The sequence below is a fragment of the Cervus canadensis genome, chromosome 1, assembly GCF_019320065.1.
Source record: "Cervus canadensis isolate Bull #8, Minnesota chromosome 1, ASM1932006v1, whole genome shotgun sequence".
Lineage (NCBI taxonomy): Eukaryota > Metazoa > Chordata > Mammalia > Artiodactyla > Cervidae > Cervus > Cervus canadensis.
In genome coordinates, this window is record NC_057386.1 from 101,944,541 (window position 1) to 101,960,662 (window position 16,122).

Here is a 16,122-nt window from a genome sequence, read left to right on the forward strand (position 1 = left end):
CTTGTAGGAATGATCCTTCAAATCTGGGAGGAGGCACTTTCCCCTCAGTTGGGGGACCTGATGGGATTAGTCACCCTGACTTGGTGCACAATTAGTTACCTGCTGCTGTGCTGAAGCAGAGATCCCCATCGCCACCCTAGCAGCTACTCTGAGTAGGACAGAGGAACAGTCTGACCGTTGGTTTGATACAACTTGCCCGCTAAAAAAACATATTCTGGACCTAGAGACAACTCTAGGTTTGTCATAGCTTTTCTTCTAAGGAACAAGCGTCTTTTAATTTCACGGCTGCAGTCACCATCTGCAGTGATTCTGGAGCCCAAGAAAAGAAAGTCTGTCACTGTTTCCATTGTTTCCCCATCTATTTGCCATGAGGTGCTGACAAACCTAGACAGCATATTAAAAAGCAGAGACATTACTTTGCTGACAAAGGTCTGTCTAGTCAAAGCTATGGTTTTTCCAGTAGTCATGTATGGATGTGAGAGTTGGATTATAAAGAAAGCTGAGCACTGAAGAATTGATACTTTTGAGCTGTGGTGTTGGAGAAGACTCTTGAGAGTCCCTTAGACTGCAAGGAGATCAAACCACTCCATCCTAAAGGAAATCAGTCCTGAATATTCATTGGAAAGATTGATGCTGAAGCTACAATACTTTGGCCACCTGATGCGAAGAACTGACTTATTGGAAAAGACCCTGATGCTGGGAAAGACTGAAGGCAGGAGAAGGGGACGACAGAGGATGAGATAGTTGGATCACATCACTGACACAATGGACATGAGTTTTAGCAAGGTCCAGGAGTTGGTGATGGACAGGGAAGCCTGGTGTGCTACAGTTGCAAAGAGTCAGACATGACTGAGTGACTGAAGTGAATGAACTGAGAGACACCTGAGTTTATAATCACCACCATGAAATCGAGCAGTAATCATGCACATGTTCAACTCTTCTGGGTTCCCCCTGAATCCACCACTGCCCACAACCCCTCAGAGTCAGGTCACAGGCTTAATCCCATCCACCAGGGCAGGGCAGCTGGGCCCTGCAGTGGGCTGAATCTTAACTTCTTTTGTCTGACTTAAAGTTCCAATGATAACACAAGCTCTGATGAATCCTAATATAATTACCATAGTCTCAAGTGATAGCTCTTTTAATGCAAGGGCTAATTTGAGGGTAAAGCAAGAACTCTTCTGTTAGGAGAGATTTTCGGCTACAAGGAATTAATTTTAGACCATGCCCTTTACATATACCAAGGGTGATGATAAATTTCAAATGTCAATTACTTGCATAAGGTATAAAATTTAAAATGGACTTCACTTTTCATCATGTTATCCTGGAACAGTCACGTATACTTAGTGAGGGATTTCTAAGGCACAAAATGAAATTTATCAACAGACAGTATGAGTCTGTACATGAAGCCTTTGCTGAAATACATTAGCTTTACAGCTCCTTTCTGATTTTTCTGTTTTAAGAAAATGAGATGACATTTTATCATTTAATGGAACAATCACATAACTAGCCAGACTGCAGGAACATTATCTGGCTGGCAATGCCTTTTAGAACTCTTCCTGTTAAGGGCAGTGCTGATGGAGGGGCCTCTCTGAGGCAGGTTTGGGTGATGACTGGGTTCATTTGCCCAAGAACGGCAGACACCTGAAATTCAGATCTGTCCTCCGGAAGGCTCCAGAAGGTTCTGGAACTCCGGACGTCCCGACACACACACACACACTGAGCAGCATAGCCTCATGAAATCTGAGACTATGATGGGCAACAATGGCATCCTGCCTGTTTCTGGATGCCTCAGGCACTGGGACAGCAATACTCCTGTCCACCTACAACAGCTGGGACCTGCTTAACTCCAGAGCCAGGGCACAAACAACAAGCCTCACTTCTGGGGCAAATGGAAATACAGAAGCCAAGTGACTCAGGTGGCATCACCCACACTGGACGGGATGGTCTCCAGATGGCAACGCTTAGCTGAAGGAAATGCCCACCGGTCCACCAGCCACCGGCCCTGCTCCTGGCTTGGGTTCTGGGTCTTCTCAAGTCAGTGGTGGTGCCGGGGCCTCTGGTGGCAGAGGTCAGCCCTGGAGCTCTCTCCCTGGGAGCGTGAGTGGGGGCCCTGGCTTGCTCAGTGTTAGAGGCCCAGGCCAGGGGTGGCCGTGATGTGGGAACCTGGCTCCCTCACCCTCCTCAACAGACAGGTCTGTCCTAGTGGTCAAGGGGTCAGAGGACGGACCCTATCCCTGCTCTCAGGCCCACTCCTGGGAGCTGAAGCTGGGGCCTGGCCACCTGAGCAGCAGGGACCCACTTGAGACTTTAACTTCTGATTTCCCTTGTCACTCATCCCTACCATCCTTTCCCTTCTCTACAGGTAGAGGATGAGGTGCTGTGTGTGGGGGGTCCAGAGGGGCAGTAGACGTGGGGAAAATGGAGGCCCCACGACCCACTGCAAAGACAGACGGTCCCTGGCTCTAGCACAGCAAGTTCCCCTCTGCCTGTGAGAGCTCCAGAGCAGTGGAAACACTGCCAGGACGGCTCAGGATCAGCCAAAGTAGTTGCTCCCCTGGTTCCCGACAGCTCTGTGCTGGGGACGTGGAAGCCCCACCTCCCAGGGCAGGTCCCACGTCCGCAAAAGCTTGGTCACCTACCTGGACCGGGTCCGCTTCCTGCTGACTCCAGGGCTGTTGCTCATCCGGTAGGCGGTGGGGACGCTCCTGTCCTCCCGCCGTCTCTCGGGGGAGTGTGCTCGTCTCCGAGGGGACCGGGACCGGGACCTGGGCAGAGGAAGGCAGGCGTTTCAGTCCTGTGTGTGTGGCAGCAGGGGAGCACCTCCACCACTGAGGTGGCGGCCAGCCCTGGCCTGTCCTCTGAGGCCCGCCCCCAGCCTCCCTACTCTGCTGACCCAGAACGGGATCCAGGCTCAGAGGCAGAGCGCCTGTCATGCCAATGCTAAGCTTCTAACCGGGGCACAACTGAAGCTGAGGCTGCAGCCACGTGCTGTTGGCCAGCAGCGGCCAGCTCCCCAAGTGGGCGTCTCCCTGCGCGTCTTGGTGGACGGGGCCTGCTGCTGCTCTTCTTCCCTCTTGCCTTTGCCCTAAAAATGTTCAGCTCACTGATATTTCTATCAAAATTAGGGAAAGAAAGGCACTGAGACGCTAGTGAGTTTTTCTACTTGCTCTGAATACTGGCAAGAAGAGGAAACTAAACAGAATAAAGTTGGAAGGTGACTTGGAAATTTCTCTTGTATGCATTCATCTTATGGGCGCTTAGCATGAAGAACGGGCTGCAGGCCCGCTGGCAGGAAGCCTAAACCTTCAATCCAATTCAGACCATGCCATTCATGTGAAAATTTTGGCTAAATCATTTGTTTCTGAGATTTCCAATGTTTTACTCTTCCCTTTCCTGTGCCTGAAAAAGGACTATTCTATTCACGCAGTGTCCCACAGACACCAGCACACAGAACTCCAACTCCAGACCCTCACCTGTGGGGTCAGGTCCTTAAGAAGAGACCTTTAATAATGGGTTTAGGACTCTTTTGGGGAAATCTGAAATAACCAGATATCTGAGCAAAAAAAAAAAACCCCAAAACAAAACAATTTATTTCTGTTCTGTTTCTATGACAACACAGTCAAAACCAATGTAAAGAAGAGATGTTTTGATTTTTGTCATCTAAAAAAATTCTACACTGAATCATTCCAGTTACAACCAAACCTCCCAAACAACACACATGGTTGTTGCAAAGATCAGCCTGTAATCACATTCCACCCTCTGTGTCATGGAGAAAACCCTGAGTCATTCCTGAAAAAACACCACAACCACAGAATGAACCTGCTCTGGGATCAACTCCCCTGGACTCTGGGGCTCCTCCCACACAACTGCTTCTCAGCTTATACAGCGGTTTTGATTTTCCAGACCTTTCCTAAGATTTAAGTAACAGATTACAAAGTGAGGTCAGTCAGACACCTTGACATTTTACCAGGTTTCCCCTCAAAAGAGCTCCAGGAGTCAAATCTGCTCGTGGTCGAAGCTGCCTGATAACTGTCCCGCTCTGCTGCTGCTGCCACTGCCGAGCTGCTCTGACAAGGCTCCGCGCTCAGCGTCCCTGGGGAGGCTGTGGGTCTGTGATATGGAGGTACATACTTCACATTCAGAATAAAATGTGCTGAGCTGGGCAGTACTAGAACCCTGAAAAAAGGGCTCTGCTTAATCAAAACTATAGCACCTATGGAACGCTCAGACGCAGAATTCTACAATAAACTCAATAATCAGGACAATGGATTAGTTTTTAATGTCTGCAAATTTGTAACTTTGAAATACAATACCATTTAGCAGTGGCTATGAGTATTAGATTTCTTTAAAGTGAAGTGGCTGTTACCAGTAGATTTCAAGTCATCTGGGAAAAAAGCCCAACTCAGAATTAAGGGCCGTGAGCTATGCCAGATAATACTTGGGTTTTATTATGATTAAAGAAGCTCTAATGCTTTTATTCTATTAAGTAGGCTCTTAATATTGTTACCACGACACAGTGCAAGAAACAGGAATTCCATTCTTTACGTAAATCATCTGTATAACGTGACCAGAGGCCTTATGGAGATGAAATAGTCTGAATTCAAAAAACTTCAAGCATGATGCAACTTGGATATTTTTTTCTTAAATAATCATAATGGTTTGCTGTCGAATAAAAGCATAAGGAAATCTTTTGTCTGAATGATGAGATATTTATAAAGAGCTTCTTCTACCAGCGTTTAACCACTTCTGTGACCCACTTCTTCACTCCTGTTACTTGACTACTCACAGGTCCTTGTGGAACTGAACAAGTGTCACTGGTGCCCTGGCAGCAAGAATCTGGTACCAACTGGCTTGAACAACCAAGAGGATCCCAGGTTTTAGTTCTTTTCACTTTTGAACTGTGGATCCAACCTCACTCACAAATCCTTCCTCCTCTCCCGAGGGGCCAGTGTCTCCCACAGCTTTTCTCCCCAACACTATTATCAATGGCTGTGGCTCTGTCTGGGAAACCAGCACGTGAGCTGTCTCCTCGTGGGAACATCAGTGCCCCACGTTCCTTTAAAGATCAGGATCAGGAGATAAACCACTCACTCACTGACTAGGTATGCAGTTTATCAGGGGGAAGAAGTAAGGAATTACAAATTTCAAACTAAAATATGACCCCAATTTTGCCCACCTGAGTTCTTTTTGAACATTAAATATAACTGTTATAAAAGCCACATTAACCTCCAGCCTCTCCTTGAGTGAAAAGCCCTGAGGGAACTTTACTTCAGGAAGTGACACAAGGCCCCATTATCCTCCACAGAGAGCACCCCAAAATGTGGGGGTGCAGAGTTCTACCTAGAAACCCCCTTAGACACAAACTAACCAATGAAATGACACCACAGGCGATCTTATTAAAAGCTTTACAAATAAACTGAATTTCAAGCTTTAGTCTCATTGAGTTTAGTTTTAAAATACCTAAACTGTTAAAACCGGATTTTAATTTTAGGCAGTAAATTGCACGAGTACATCTTTATCCCATTAAGATATAAAACCTAATGCGATATAAAAGCAGAAAACAAGAGAAAGAAGTCTTATACTTTAATCAATGTTGATTTAAAAGACACTAAATACTGCCTTGCAGTAATCACTGTGCTTTCTGAGAAGCAACAGACTGATTTCCAAAACTAAAGACTTTTCTATGACTAATTCACCTTTGGAGAGCCAGAGTCATCAATAATTTAGACATATTTGATAAATGGGACTTCAACCACACAAGCATTAATATATTAACATAAAAATTACTTATGATAGTAAAGCTTTTTAATCTTAAATTTCTACATTTTACATAGGACTTTAGTAATTTAATATACAAAAGAAAATATATTTCAACTGTAGCATCCTACCCCAAGCAGAAATATTAACAAAAGTCATTTTACTTGAAGCTGGCAGTAGTCTTTTTAAAACAATCGATTAAATTGTGTCAGGCCCAAGAAACAAGTCTGATATATATCCTATGTAGACATTATGTCTGTAATGGGTTATTCTATCTGAAAAGACAGTTAAAGAAATAATTAAGATTATTTATCATTATCATTAGCAACTTCAATATTTTGGTTAAAATTTAATTTTTTTCTTTTACATTTCAAACAATTCATATTACCAAGAACACCAACCTCTCTCATTTCATAACTGCTGCATTCAAAATTCAGTTGGGTCCCTAGAAATTATTAATGTGAGCTTGGATTAAGAAAGCAGGTCTATAACCAGCTTAGAAAAAGATACAGTTTTAGCAAATAAAACTCACTCTTCTCAGACATAAGAGCTGAGGCAGGACCCTACCTGGTGAAGGTAACTTCCTGACTTATGTCCCTGGGACCCAGAGACCAACCACAGGACAGCTGGTCTCCTCCATACATCCAGCCAGACCTGCAACCCACTTCAGCGCCCTGAGCTCAGAGGTGGTCTGATTTCAAGGAGCATCACTGTCACATACAAGCTTTCAAGGCAAAACTTCCTGGACAAATACTTTGAAGGTTTTGTCTTAAAAAAACAATTTATAATAAAGTTGCACTTTGCCTTGATACTTTAAGCTGTAAAATCAAACACCAAAGATCTGACTTATTTAGTGAACTTAAGTCATCTGATTTAACTAAAATTAACTAAAAGTATCACATAGCTACTACTCTGTGTGTGTGTGTCTTAGTTGCTTAGTTATGTCCGACTCTTTGGGACCCCATGGACTATAGCCTGTCAGGCTCTTTTGTCAATGGAATTCTCCAGGCAAGAATACTGGAGTGGGTTGCCATTTCCTTCTCCATAGATATTACTGAGAATTTTTTAAAAGTTTGAGAATGATGAAAATACTCAGCTCTCTTTACACATAAAATACTCCGTTGGTTAAATTAAGGTAAAATTGTCAGCCTGCCATCACAGAACTCATATTAACAATTTTTTAATCTTAATTCTTGTTTAACTGAAAATATACACTAAGGATTAGGATTTTGCTTCTTGCACTTGTCAGCACTGAATATATGAAAACAATATAAAATACACTTGTACATAAAATATGTAAGTCTATTCTAAAATAAAAGCTATTTAAGAAATACTAACATGATATACATAATGACTTACTCTACTATAGATAGTCAATAAAAACCATAGAAACCCTAGAAAGTTGAAATTCCAAGTGTTTCATGAACACTTCTAGTTCTGAACAGACCAACCTGGGGAAAAGTCTGTGGCCATTATGTCTGACCAGATGGGTTCATGTAAGAACTAGACACCTGCACCTACTGTTTGTACTAAGCATGAACCATGAAAACCAACTCATTTCTTAAATAAGAAGTGATCTAAGGAGCCCTGAGCATTATCAGGCCCTCAGAACCGGATTTAGGAGTAGATTATACTTTCTTCTCTTTGAGCCCTGAAATAAATGAAATCTAGGAAGGATTTTACTGGGTATGGTTATTCATAGGGCTTGTACAGGCCTATTTATTTACTCCCACTATATCATAAGAAATTTTTTCAAATAAGAAATTGTAGTTTTGATATATACATACAAGTTCCTCGGGACTTTCAAAAATTGGAAATATGTCAGCAAAGTTGTTCATTTAATTAAACAACAATGTGTGTGTGTGTAAGAGAGAGGGGGAGACAAGGGACAGAACTTCTAAAGAACTAGCAAAAATGCAGAGCCGAAGATGAAATTTATTTATTATGGAGGTAAACCTAATTTCATTGTAGACAAGAGCAAATACTTATCAAGCCTTGAAGATCTGGTCTAGGTAAAAATTGGGAAGCATGTTGTTTTAGGGTATATTCAAGAAAGGCTAATGTGCATACAAGTACTGTTTTTTAAAACATAAAAAATAAAAAGTATAGGGCCATCTGCATTTTTCCCATGGAAAGGAAAGAAAAGAACATCAATTGTAGAAGAAGTAGATTAGTACAAGTGCTGTGCTAGAGAAACTAAGTCCAACTGACATTCGGTAAGAAATCAGAAGGCGTGAGGTAAGTTTTAAAACTAGAAACTTGCTTTTCTGAACCTCCTGCAAGTCAGATGCTTTAAAAATCAGAGAAGTACCTGCTTCACTGAGCACTAAATTTTGTGATCCTTACAGGTTTTCGTGTTTATTATTTCTGTTGCATAAAACCTTAAGCTGCTTCCTCAAAAGCTGGCTCCTCAGAAGGTGGCTTCTGGTTGAACAGTGACTGTTAGTGGGAGGTTGGAGAAGATTAATTGAGAAAACAGGTCTGTGCCGCCGTGTTTCCCCCTTTACGGGCACTTGCAGGTGCTGTGCCAGTGAAGCGGAACACAGCCACAGTGCTCATGTCTCTTGTTTTGGCAGATACACACTCTAAAGGAATTAGCCTGGGAAAGTCGCCTCATTCACCAAACAAGACACCCCCAACCCTGTGCATTTTCCACACATTTTCAGCAAATAGGCTAGGCTTGCTTCCAAGACCTGTTAAAAATTTAAATACCTCTCTTTTGAGAAAAACCTGGCAGTAGTTGATGAATTTTGGAAAGTCAGGTTAAAAAATATTTTGAAAAGACAGGCGACTGCAGGACGCATCTCTGCATAAAGGCACGCGGGTGTGTGGGTCTGTGCTTGCAGCGAGCCGGGGGAGGGGAGCTCCGCGCCCCCTGCTGGCGAGCAGGAGCAGCGGGATCCGCCCCGCACCCGACGCCGGCCGCGGGGACGCCCCGCACACTCACCTCGAGCGCCGCGCTGTCCGATAGGCACTGGGAAGACAATGCTTTGCTTTTGAGTGGGACCTAGACCTGGACTTGGACGAAGAATGGTACTTGGGAGACCGCGATCTTGTTCGAGACCGTTTTTTGTGCTTTTTCTTTTTCCTCTCTCTCTCTTCTTCTCTCGGCGGGTCTTTGCTTCGGCTTGAGCGCCCTTCTGGAGGCTTCACGTCTAAAGTTGGCAGAGGTCTGCCTCCAGCCAGTAGTGGACAGGGCACGGAACCAGCCTCCTGGAAACAGAAGCACACGTCCGGATTTCAGCAAGGAAGATATGCTGTTTCAAAATGTGTGTTTATAAGATTCCGACTTTGGCGCTCTCTCATCTGTTAGAGCAGCCCATGCCTGTCTGTGGCTCTAAATCTACCCCCGGCATCTCTGGGAGAATGATGGCTCCTCAGAGGCCAAGAGCACGAATGCCTACCTCTCACGGCCGAGCCTTCCTGTGCAGGGTCCCGTCCCCAGCCTGCCAGGCTCTGGAGGCTGGATCTGAGAAAAGAAACGCGGCACATGGAGGGCTGTGTTAGGAAAAGAGCCCCGCGTGCTCTTTCCTAAACAATTGTGACTTTCCACTTTAAAAAAGGAGGTTCTTCAAACTGCTAGCACCAGGTTTGGATCTCTGCTCTGCCTGAGTCAAAAGAGGGTTCCTCTTTGATTAAAAAAAAAAAAAAAGATTATTCGTCACTAGGAATACTCATGTCTTTCTTTGTATGAGGTTGTGGATATTAACTTACTGTGACGATTACTGTGTATTATATATGTAAGTCAGATCATGCCATGCACCTTGAACACACGGTGCTACATGTCAACTGTTAACTGGAAAACGGTCCCTCACCATCTGGTGCTACAAGGATGAAGTCACTGGTCACTGGAGTTGCTGACCTTTGACACACCCTGAAAGAAGTTCAGGGCAGAGATCAGGAGAAAGGCCCTCTGTGCTCTGGGAAGAACTGGCAGAACATGCCTTCAGATAGCTAGACCTTTACAGGAGAAGATTCTAAGAGCCATTCTTGTATCTCCTCATGTCTAGAAAGCACTAACATTGCTAACGGAGACATCTCCTCATGACAAGCAGCCATCTTCTGCCAAAACGTGTGCTTCACTGCACATACTGTCTTAACCAAATTCATGTATATACGGACCCTGCCCCCCACCTCTCAGGAGCAGTTCCTCAGAGGTCTGAGAGGCTGTCTCCTGAGCTGTTGTCCTCAGTTTTGTCCCAAATAAAACTTGATGTGCACTTTTTCAGTTGACACAATTATACCTCAGTAAAACTGAAAGAAAAAAAAAATAAAGCCACCAATGGGAACCACAGACAAGACAATCCCATCAACGCAAGCCAGCCTTACTCCACATGTGTCAACACAGCAAGGAGTTTCACTTAGTGGGTCATCATTCTTCAGACCTCTTTATCCAAGTAAGACAGATACACAGAGAGTGCACAGATCTTAGGGCTGCTGCCTACTGAACTTTCATGTCAAGACACCAGCAGTGTGTATCCAGAGCAGTCCCATTTCTAGGACTTGTTTACTATGGTCCAACCAGGAAGGGAATTACTACTCAACTTTAAAAATGATGTGGTAGTCCTATTTTATTGACATTAACATTGTCCATGTCACACTGTAAGATAAAAAAATGAATTTACAAAAAACCAAACCAAAAAAGCCACACACAAGAAAACCACAAAAAACACCCCCAAACAAGCACATTTTATATTTGCAGTTGCAGCCACCCACCTTCAGCCCCTTCCCCTCATCCTGAGAAAGGTCATTTCCTTGATCCAGTTTACGTGAATTTTAACTACAGCCAGTAAACACCATACACAGAGATATACCGAAAAACCTGGAATTTATCATTCTGTGCCTCAGAACTTTCAAGCTGTTAATAAGGCTCATGAAAAAAAAATCCCAGGCAGGGGCTGCAGCCCTGAGTGGGTGCTGGCTGTTGGCGGGTGTTGGGCTCCAGCAGGCCTGGCCTCCCCTCTCCTTGGGTCCATTTGGACAAGGCCAACTGGATGAGGCAAAACACCACTTTGTGCAAATGATTCTTCTGAAGTTATGCTTCTTCCCCTGATTTGAGAGGAACCGTGATGGTGGTCTTGTGGGACAGCCACCAAAGATGTTGCCCCTCTGTTAGGGGTATGCCCAGAGAACAGGGCTCTGCCTTCCTGTCAGCCTCCTGTCGTTTACACTCACAACACACCGTCTTTACATCTTTCATTTACTGTGAGCTGAGAGGCAGTGGGGCTGAGAATCACTTAAGAACAATATGCCCAGCTCCCAAAGCAGTTAATTCCCACCGAAATACCCTTAGTAACCAGGCCCCCGTGGAAGGGCGCATGGCCAGCTGGTGTTCCTGTCGGGCCTTCCCTCTTCTCCATCATGGCAATGCTGCCCAGGGCATTTTTAAGGTTCTGCTTAAACTGCCTCCAGGGAACCCATTTCATCATGAGACAGTTCTTATCAAAAATGTCTTTCTCACTTCAAATTATTTTAGTGCAGTAATATTTTTCTTCCTTATTTTTTTTTTTTTTTTGTGTTACTTGGCATGGCTTCAAGGAAATTAGTTCCTCAACCGGGGATCAAACCTGTGCCCCCTGCAGTGGAATCAAGGATTCTTAACCACTGGACCGCCATGGAAGTCCTGCAATAATATTTTTTCAGGTTAAATTTTAAAATAATTGGTTGTTGTTAAACAATTCTAACACGTAGATACAAAACTTTACATCTAAGAACACCTAATTCCCACTCTGGCACTCTCTAAACACACATACAAAATGACACAATAAATTAAGACTAATAAAATGTAGTGAGTTTTCTAACTTTAGAGGCTGGAGGAAGGGAAATGCTGCTCCCCTCACCCCTGCATCCATTGGCTTGTAGAGAATTCTGCTGTTGCTGGAAAACCAGCTTTTAGTGCATTAAAAAACCCCTAATAACCATGGACTCTAAATTAGGAATATATGTAGGGCTTCTCAGGTGGCACTAGTGATAAAGCATCCACCTACAACGCAGCAGATGCAAGAGATGCAAGTTGGATCTCTGGGTTGGGAAGATACCCTGGAGGAGGAAATGGAAACCTACTCCAGGATTCTTGCCTGAGAATCCCATGGGCAGAGGAGCCTGGTGGGCTACAGTCGATGGGACCGCAGAGTCAGACACGACCGAGCACGTGCATGTGTACACACACACACACACACACACACAACATGAAAAAGTGAGATGAAATTGGGCGTAAAAGTCACCACTAAGAATTTCCAGGTGAGCACATGCGAGGCCTCTAGGAATGCTGAAGGTCAAGGCCCAGGGACCACAGGGCAGTCAGGGCTGCTGTGGGGAATTTCCCTGGGAACCAAAGAGCCCGTTTTAGGAGAACTGAGACTCTTATGTCTTATCTAAGTGGATGGCTGAATGAAGAGAAACACAGGATGGCTTTCTCCCTCTCCTGCACGGGGAACAGAACGGCACTCATGAGTTATAATGAGCGCTGCACTAAGAGGGGGAGAAGGGGAAAATGTGTCCCCCCAAGGATGTCTGCCAAGGACAGGAACCAGGGGGACGAGGCGCTTCAGGCAGCCACGCCAGGCCAGCAGGAAGGGTGAGTGCAGCTCATTAGATGAATTCCTATTTATACGGTACTGCCAGCCTGATTTGTATCTCTGAACTTCATTACTGCTTCTGGTGCCTTTGTCCTAATGCCCATCGTTAGTAACGCTTATTTTACCACTGTGGTTATAGTTTATTTCATTTTGAGGTGAGGGAATAAGTAAATCAATATATTAAAAATATAACTCACAATTAAGTCATAGGATATATTTATTCTAATAAAATGATCGATTACCCTTCACCATTAAAGTAAAAATCAGCAACTTGAGGGTGGGGGTGGGGGTGGCGCTTGGCTGGGCAGAATTAAGATGATGCATTATGATGACCTCACTGTTTTTTCAGCTTAAAAATATAAAGAGGACATTAAAAACCCAGCAGTTAGACTTGAGAATAATAATAAAAACAAAAAGGATAACCAATCCTACACGCCCAGTGGTAGCCCCCGCAATGGTGACTCCAGGGGCAGGCTGTGTGCGCCAGCATGTCTCAGCCGTCTGGAGATGTACGCTCTCTGCAACATGCTAGTGCTTCTGAAACCCAGAAACTTCATGACACATCCTACAGCCCAGGGCAGTGGCTCTTGTGACCACACCTGGAGGAAAAAGACTCAGGTCACACCTCTCATGCAGGGTTACCAGCAGCCAAGGGAGGAGCCCAGTTTAGCCCGCAGCGGTACCTATGCCCAGAATGTAAGTAAAAATGCAGAGTTTAAGAGACTTGCAGAGATGCAGGTGCTCTACCCAAACATAAGCAGGAGGACCTGGTCTCCCAGGGCCCCCATGGCTGCTCGGGAGGTGGGCTTCCGACGCCTCGTCTCGGGGAGCATCCCAGCACGTGGCACACGACAGGACAGGCGTGTGTTCTGGCTTCTCCAACTGCACCTGTGTGCACAGCTGGGGGTGGAGCGCACACTCCAGCAACACAGAGGAAGTAGTTCATGGATATTTATGACACAAGCCATGGAACTATTGAGTTGACTAAAAAGCTCCTTTGGTTTTTAAGTAAAAACAAAAGACACATTTTTCATTATCCCCAAGAACTGCATTGAACAACATACTCATCATTCTGTTCTACTACCTTCTGCTGTTTTCCAGGCAGTTTTGTAATTCCAGGGATTCCCTGGTGACTCAGAGGGTAAAGAGTCTGCCTGTAATGTGGGAGGCCTGATTTTGATCCCTGGGTCAGGACGATCCCCTGGAGAGAAACATGGCAACCCACTCCAGTATTCTTCCTGGAAAATCCCATGGATGGAGGAGGAGCCTGGTGGGCTACAGCCCATAGGGTTGCAAAGAGTCAGACATGACTCAGTGACTTCTCTCACTTTTGTAATCTTTCCAACTTTTGAATCCTTGAATTGAATCTTTCCAATCACTCCATCTGTCCAACACTTTTAATCTTTTTGAGCCAGGTGCCTTTTACAGTCTTTCAGGAAACTGAAATTTTTTCCACTAAGAGAACTTTGTAAAGACTGAAATACATGGACATCTGAAGGTGCAATGTCCACAGCAGATGGATCAGAACTTCCGAGCCAAGGAAACAGCTGCCTCCTCAGCCAGGCAGTTTTTGCCTGATCATTGAAGAAATGCGCGATCTTGTGTTACCCCAATGGAAGATTATTTGTTTTCTGTTGACTATTTCCAGACGTTTCTTGTTGAGTGCTTTTAGTTTGTCTATTTTGAAGCAGTACTTGTTGGAATTAATCCGTCTGGTTTTCCGGAAGGAGCTCATAATGAAAGACTCCCTTCCAATACTATCATATACACAATATCACTTTCTTTGAAAACTGGCCTCTGGTCCATTTGGCCTGCCTCATGATCTCTTCTGTTCCACATTATTGTACCTACTTTCATCTCCTGTCACAGTTTGTTTTAAAAATGGACCATTTCATTACAGTTCAGTAAAGAATTGCATGAGGATGTATGGTCAAGAAGGTTTTCTTGCTTAACTTACACGGAGCCCAGACATCAAAGTGATTAACCCAACCAAGCTGGTGCAAATAATCCTCAGTGCCTGATTTGAATATTTTGAGTATGTCAGCTATCTCCCAGGTGGTATAACATTGATTGTTCTTAATTAATGTCTCGATTTGAATGCTATCAACTGGTCTACTCAACTATGGAGCTTTGTCTAGTGAGAAATCTCCAGCACTAAACTTCAAAAACCACTTGTAACACATCTGATCTGCTGCAGCACCTTCTCTATACACCGTACACATTTATTTTTTTTGGCATTTCAGTTGTATTTTTTATCTTTCTTGAAGTAATAAAGAAGAATATGCCAAAAATGTTTTTCTTCCATATTCAGTATTAAAATGGCTACATAGAAATTTATCAATTTTGATTATTATTATTTTTTTTAATGCACACTGATATGATAGCTCACAATACAGAGTTGGAGAGTGTGGCCAGCCAGGGGAGAGTGTGGCCAGCCAGGGGAGGCTGGGCCTGAGGATGCATCCTTGAGATGCCTTGTGACATCCTGTGAGCTGTGCTACCCTCACAACTCAAATTAAGTTTAACTGAAATTGCCAGGGACTCCCCTGGTGGTCCAGTGGTTAAGACTTTGCCTTCCAACGCAGGGGGTGCAGGCTTGATCCCTGGTCTCTCCCACATGCCTCCTGGCCAAAAAAATCAAAACATTAAACAGAAGCAATAATGTAACAAATTCAATAAAGACTTTAAAAATGGTCTACATTAAAAAAAAACCAACAACTTTAACAGAAACAAAACTGAAATTGCCACGTGTGGTTAGCAGCTACCATACTGTATAGTGTATATCCTGAGGAGTCAAATGACCCGTTAATTTATACTATAAATTATACGAATAACCTGAGAGACTAAGCCACTGCTGAGTCAAGACCTTCCCTGCAGCCCCACAGGTCCTGTGTCTGGTTTCTGAAGGTGTCTGGCTAAGGCCCTGCGCACAGTGACCTGTGAGAAGCTGCCTGCGATGCCCACAGGTGACACAGCAACAGAACCACATGGCAGCCAGCGCCAAACAAGCAAAGCGACCTCTCAGGGACGAAGTGTTAATATTCCAGCAAGGATGACCAAGGCACAAATCATCATGGGCGGAGAGCATAGGGTAATCTGAGTCGTGAGTGGGCAAAATCAAAAGGAACTTTAGAAAGATCAGTTACTCATACGACTATTTAAAAACTGACATCCCTTTTGTTGGGAACACTGAAAAATATTAATCTTTGATCACAACCAAGTATTTGCCAACAAGTTAGCATACAAACTAGCAACTACTATTTCCTGCTGTGGGAAAACAAATTGCTCAAAAGCAGACTAACACACATTTTAAAATAAAATCTTATTTCTGAAGGATAACACTACACTAACTAGGAAATGGGATAATTATACAAGAGACTCAAGGTAACGTTTGAAATCAGACTTTGAAATGCATCCTCCAGAACTGTATTTGCAAATTTCTACCTGTGCTCGGCATGCCCCTGCAACCCTCCCAGGCAGGGCAATGGCCCAGGTCTGACTGCTGAGGCCTCTTTCCAGATGACTCTGCGTTTTCCACTGTTGGCACCCTCTCCTCCCCTCTCATCAGCTGTGTTTGCTTGGGAGTGCTGCTGCCAGCCTTACCAATGCTGCTTCATACATATTCTGCCGGTGGAAACACTGCTTTAGCTCGTCCGTGTCCCACGTGTACTGCAGCCAGTGGTTCAGCCTCTCCCAGACCTGCCTGCGCCTCCTCCACAGACCCTTCGACGCAGGGTTGCAGGCATTATCACTGCCTGCACGGGCTTTACCGGCCTCCCCCACAGGT

The 16,122-nt window shown here is 44.4% G+C and overlaps 1 protein-coding gene across 5 annotated transcripts in view; it reads right to left on the reverse strand.

Annotated features, from left to right (window-relative positions):
• LOC122454335 (splicing factor SWAP) overlaps positions 1 to 16,122 on the reverse strand; it is a 79,307-nt gene that overhangs the window by 10,992 nt on the left and 52,193 nt on the right. For 3 of the 5 annotated variants that reach the window (XM_043488773.1, XM_043488757.1, XM_043488790.1), the window contains 3 exons: positions 8,705 to 8,970; positions 3,955 to 4,110; positions 2,640 to 2,765 (listed from right to left, as the gene is read on the reverse strand). In XM_043488773.1, the coding sequence (XP_043344708.1) occupies positions 2,640 to 2,765; positions 3,955 to 4,110; positions 8,705 to 8,970 (548 nt within the window). The remainder of the gene's footprint in view (positions 1 to 2,639; positions 2,766 to 3,954; positions 4,111 to 8,704; positions 8,971 to 16,122) is intronic. The other 2 variants (XM_043488781.1, XM_043488765.1) reach the window with 2 other exon arrangements.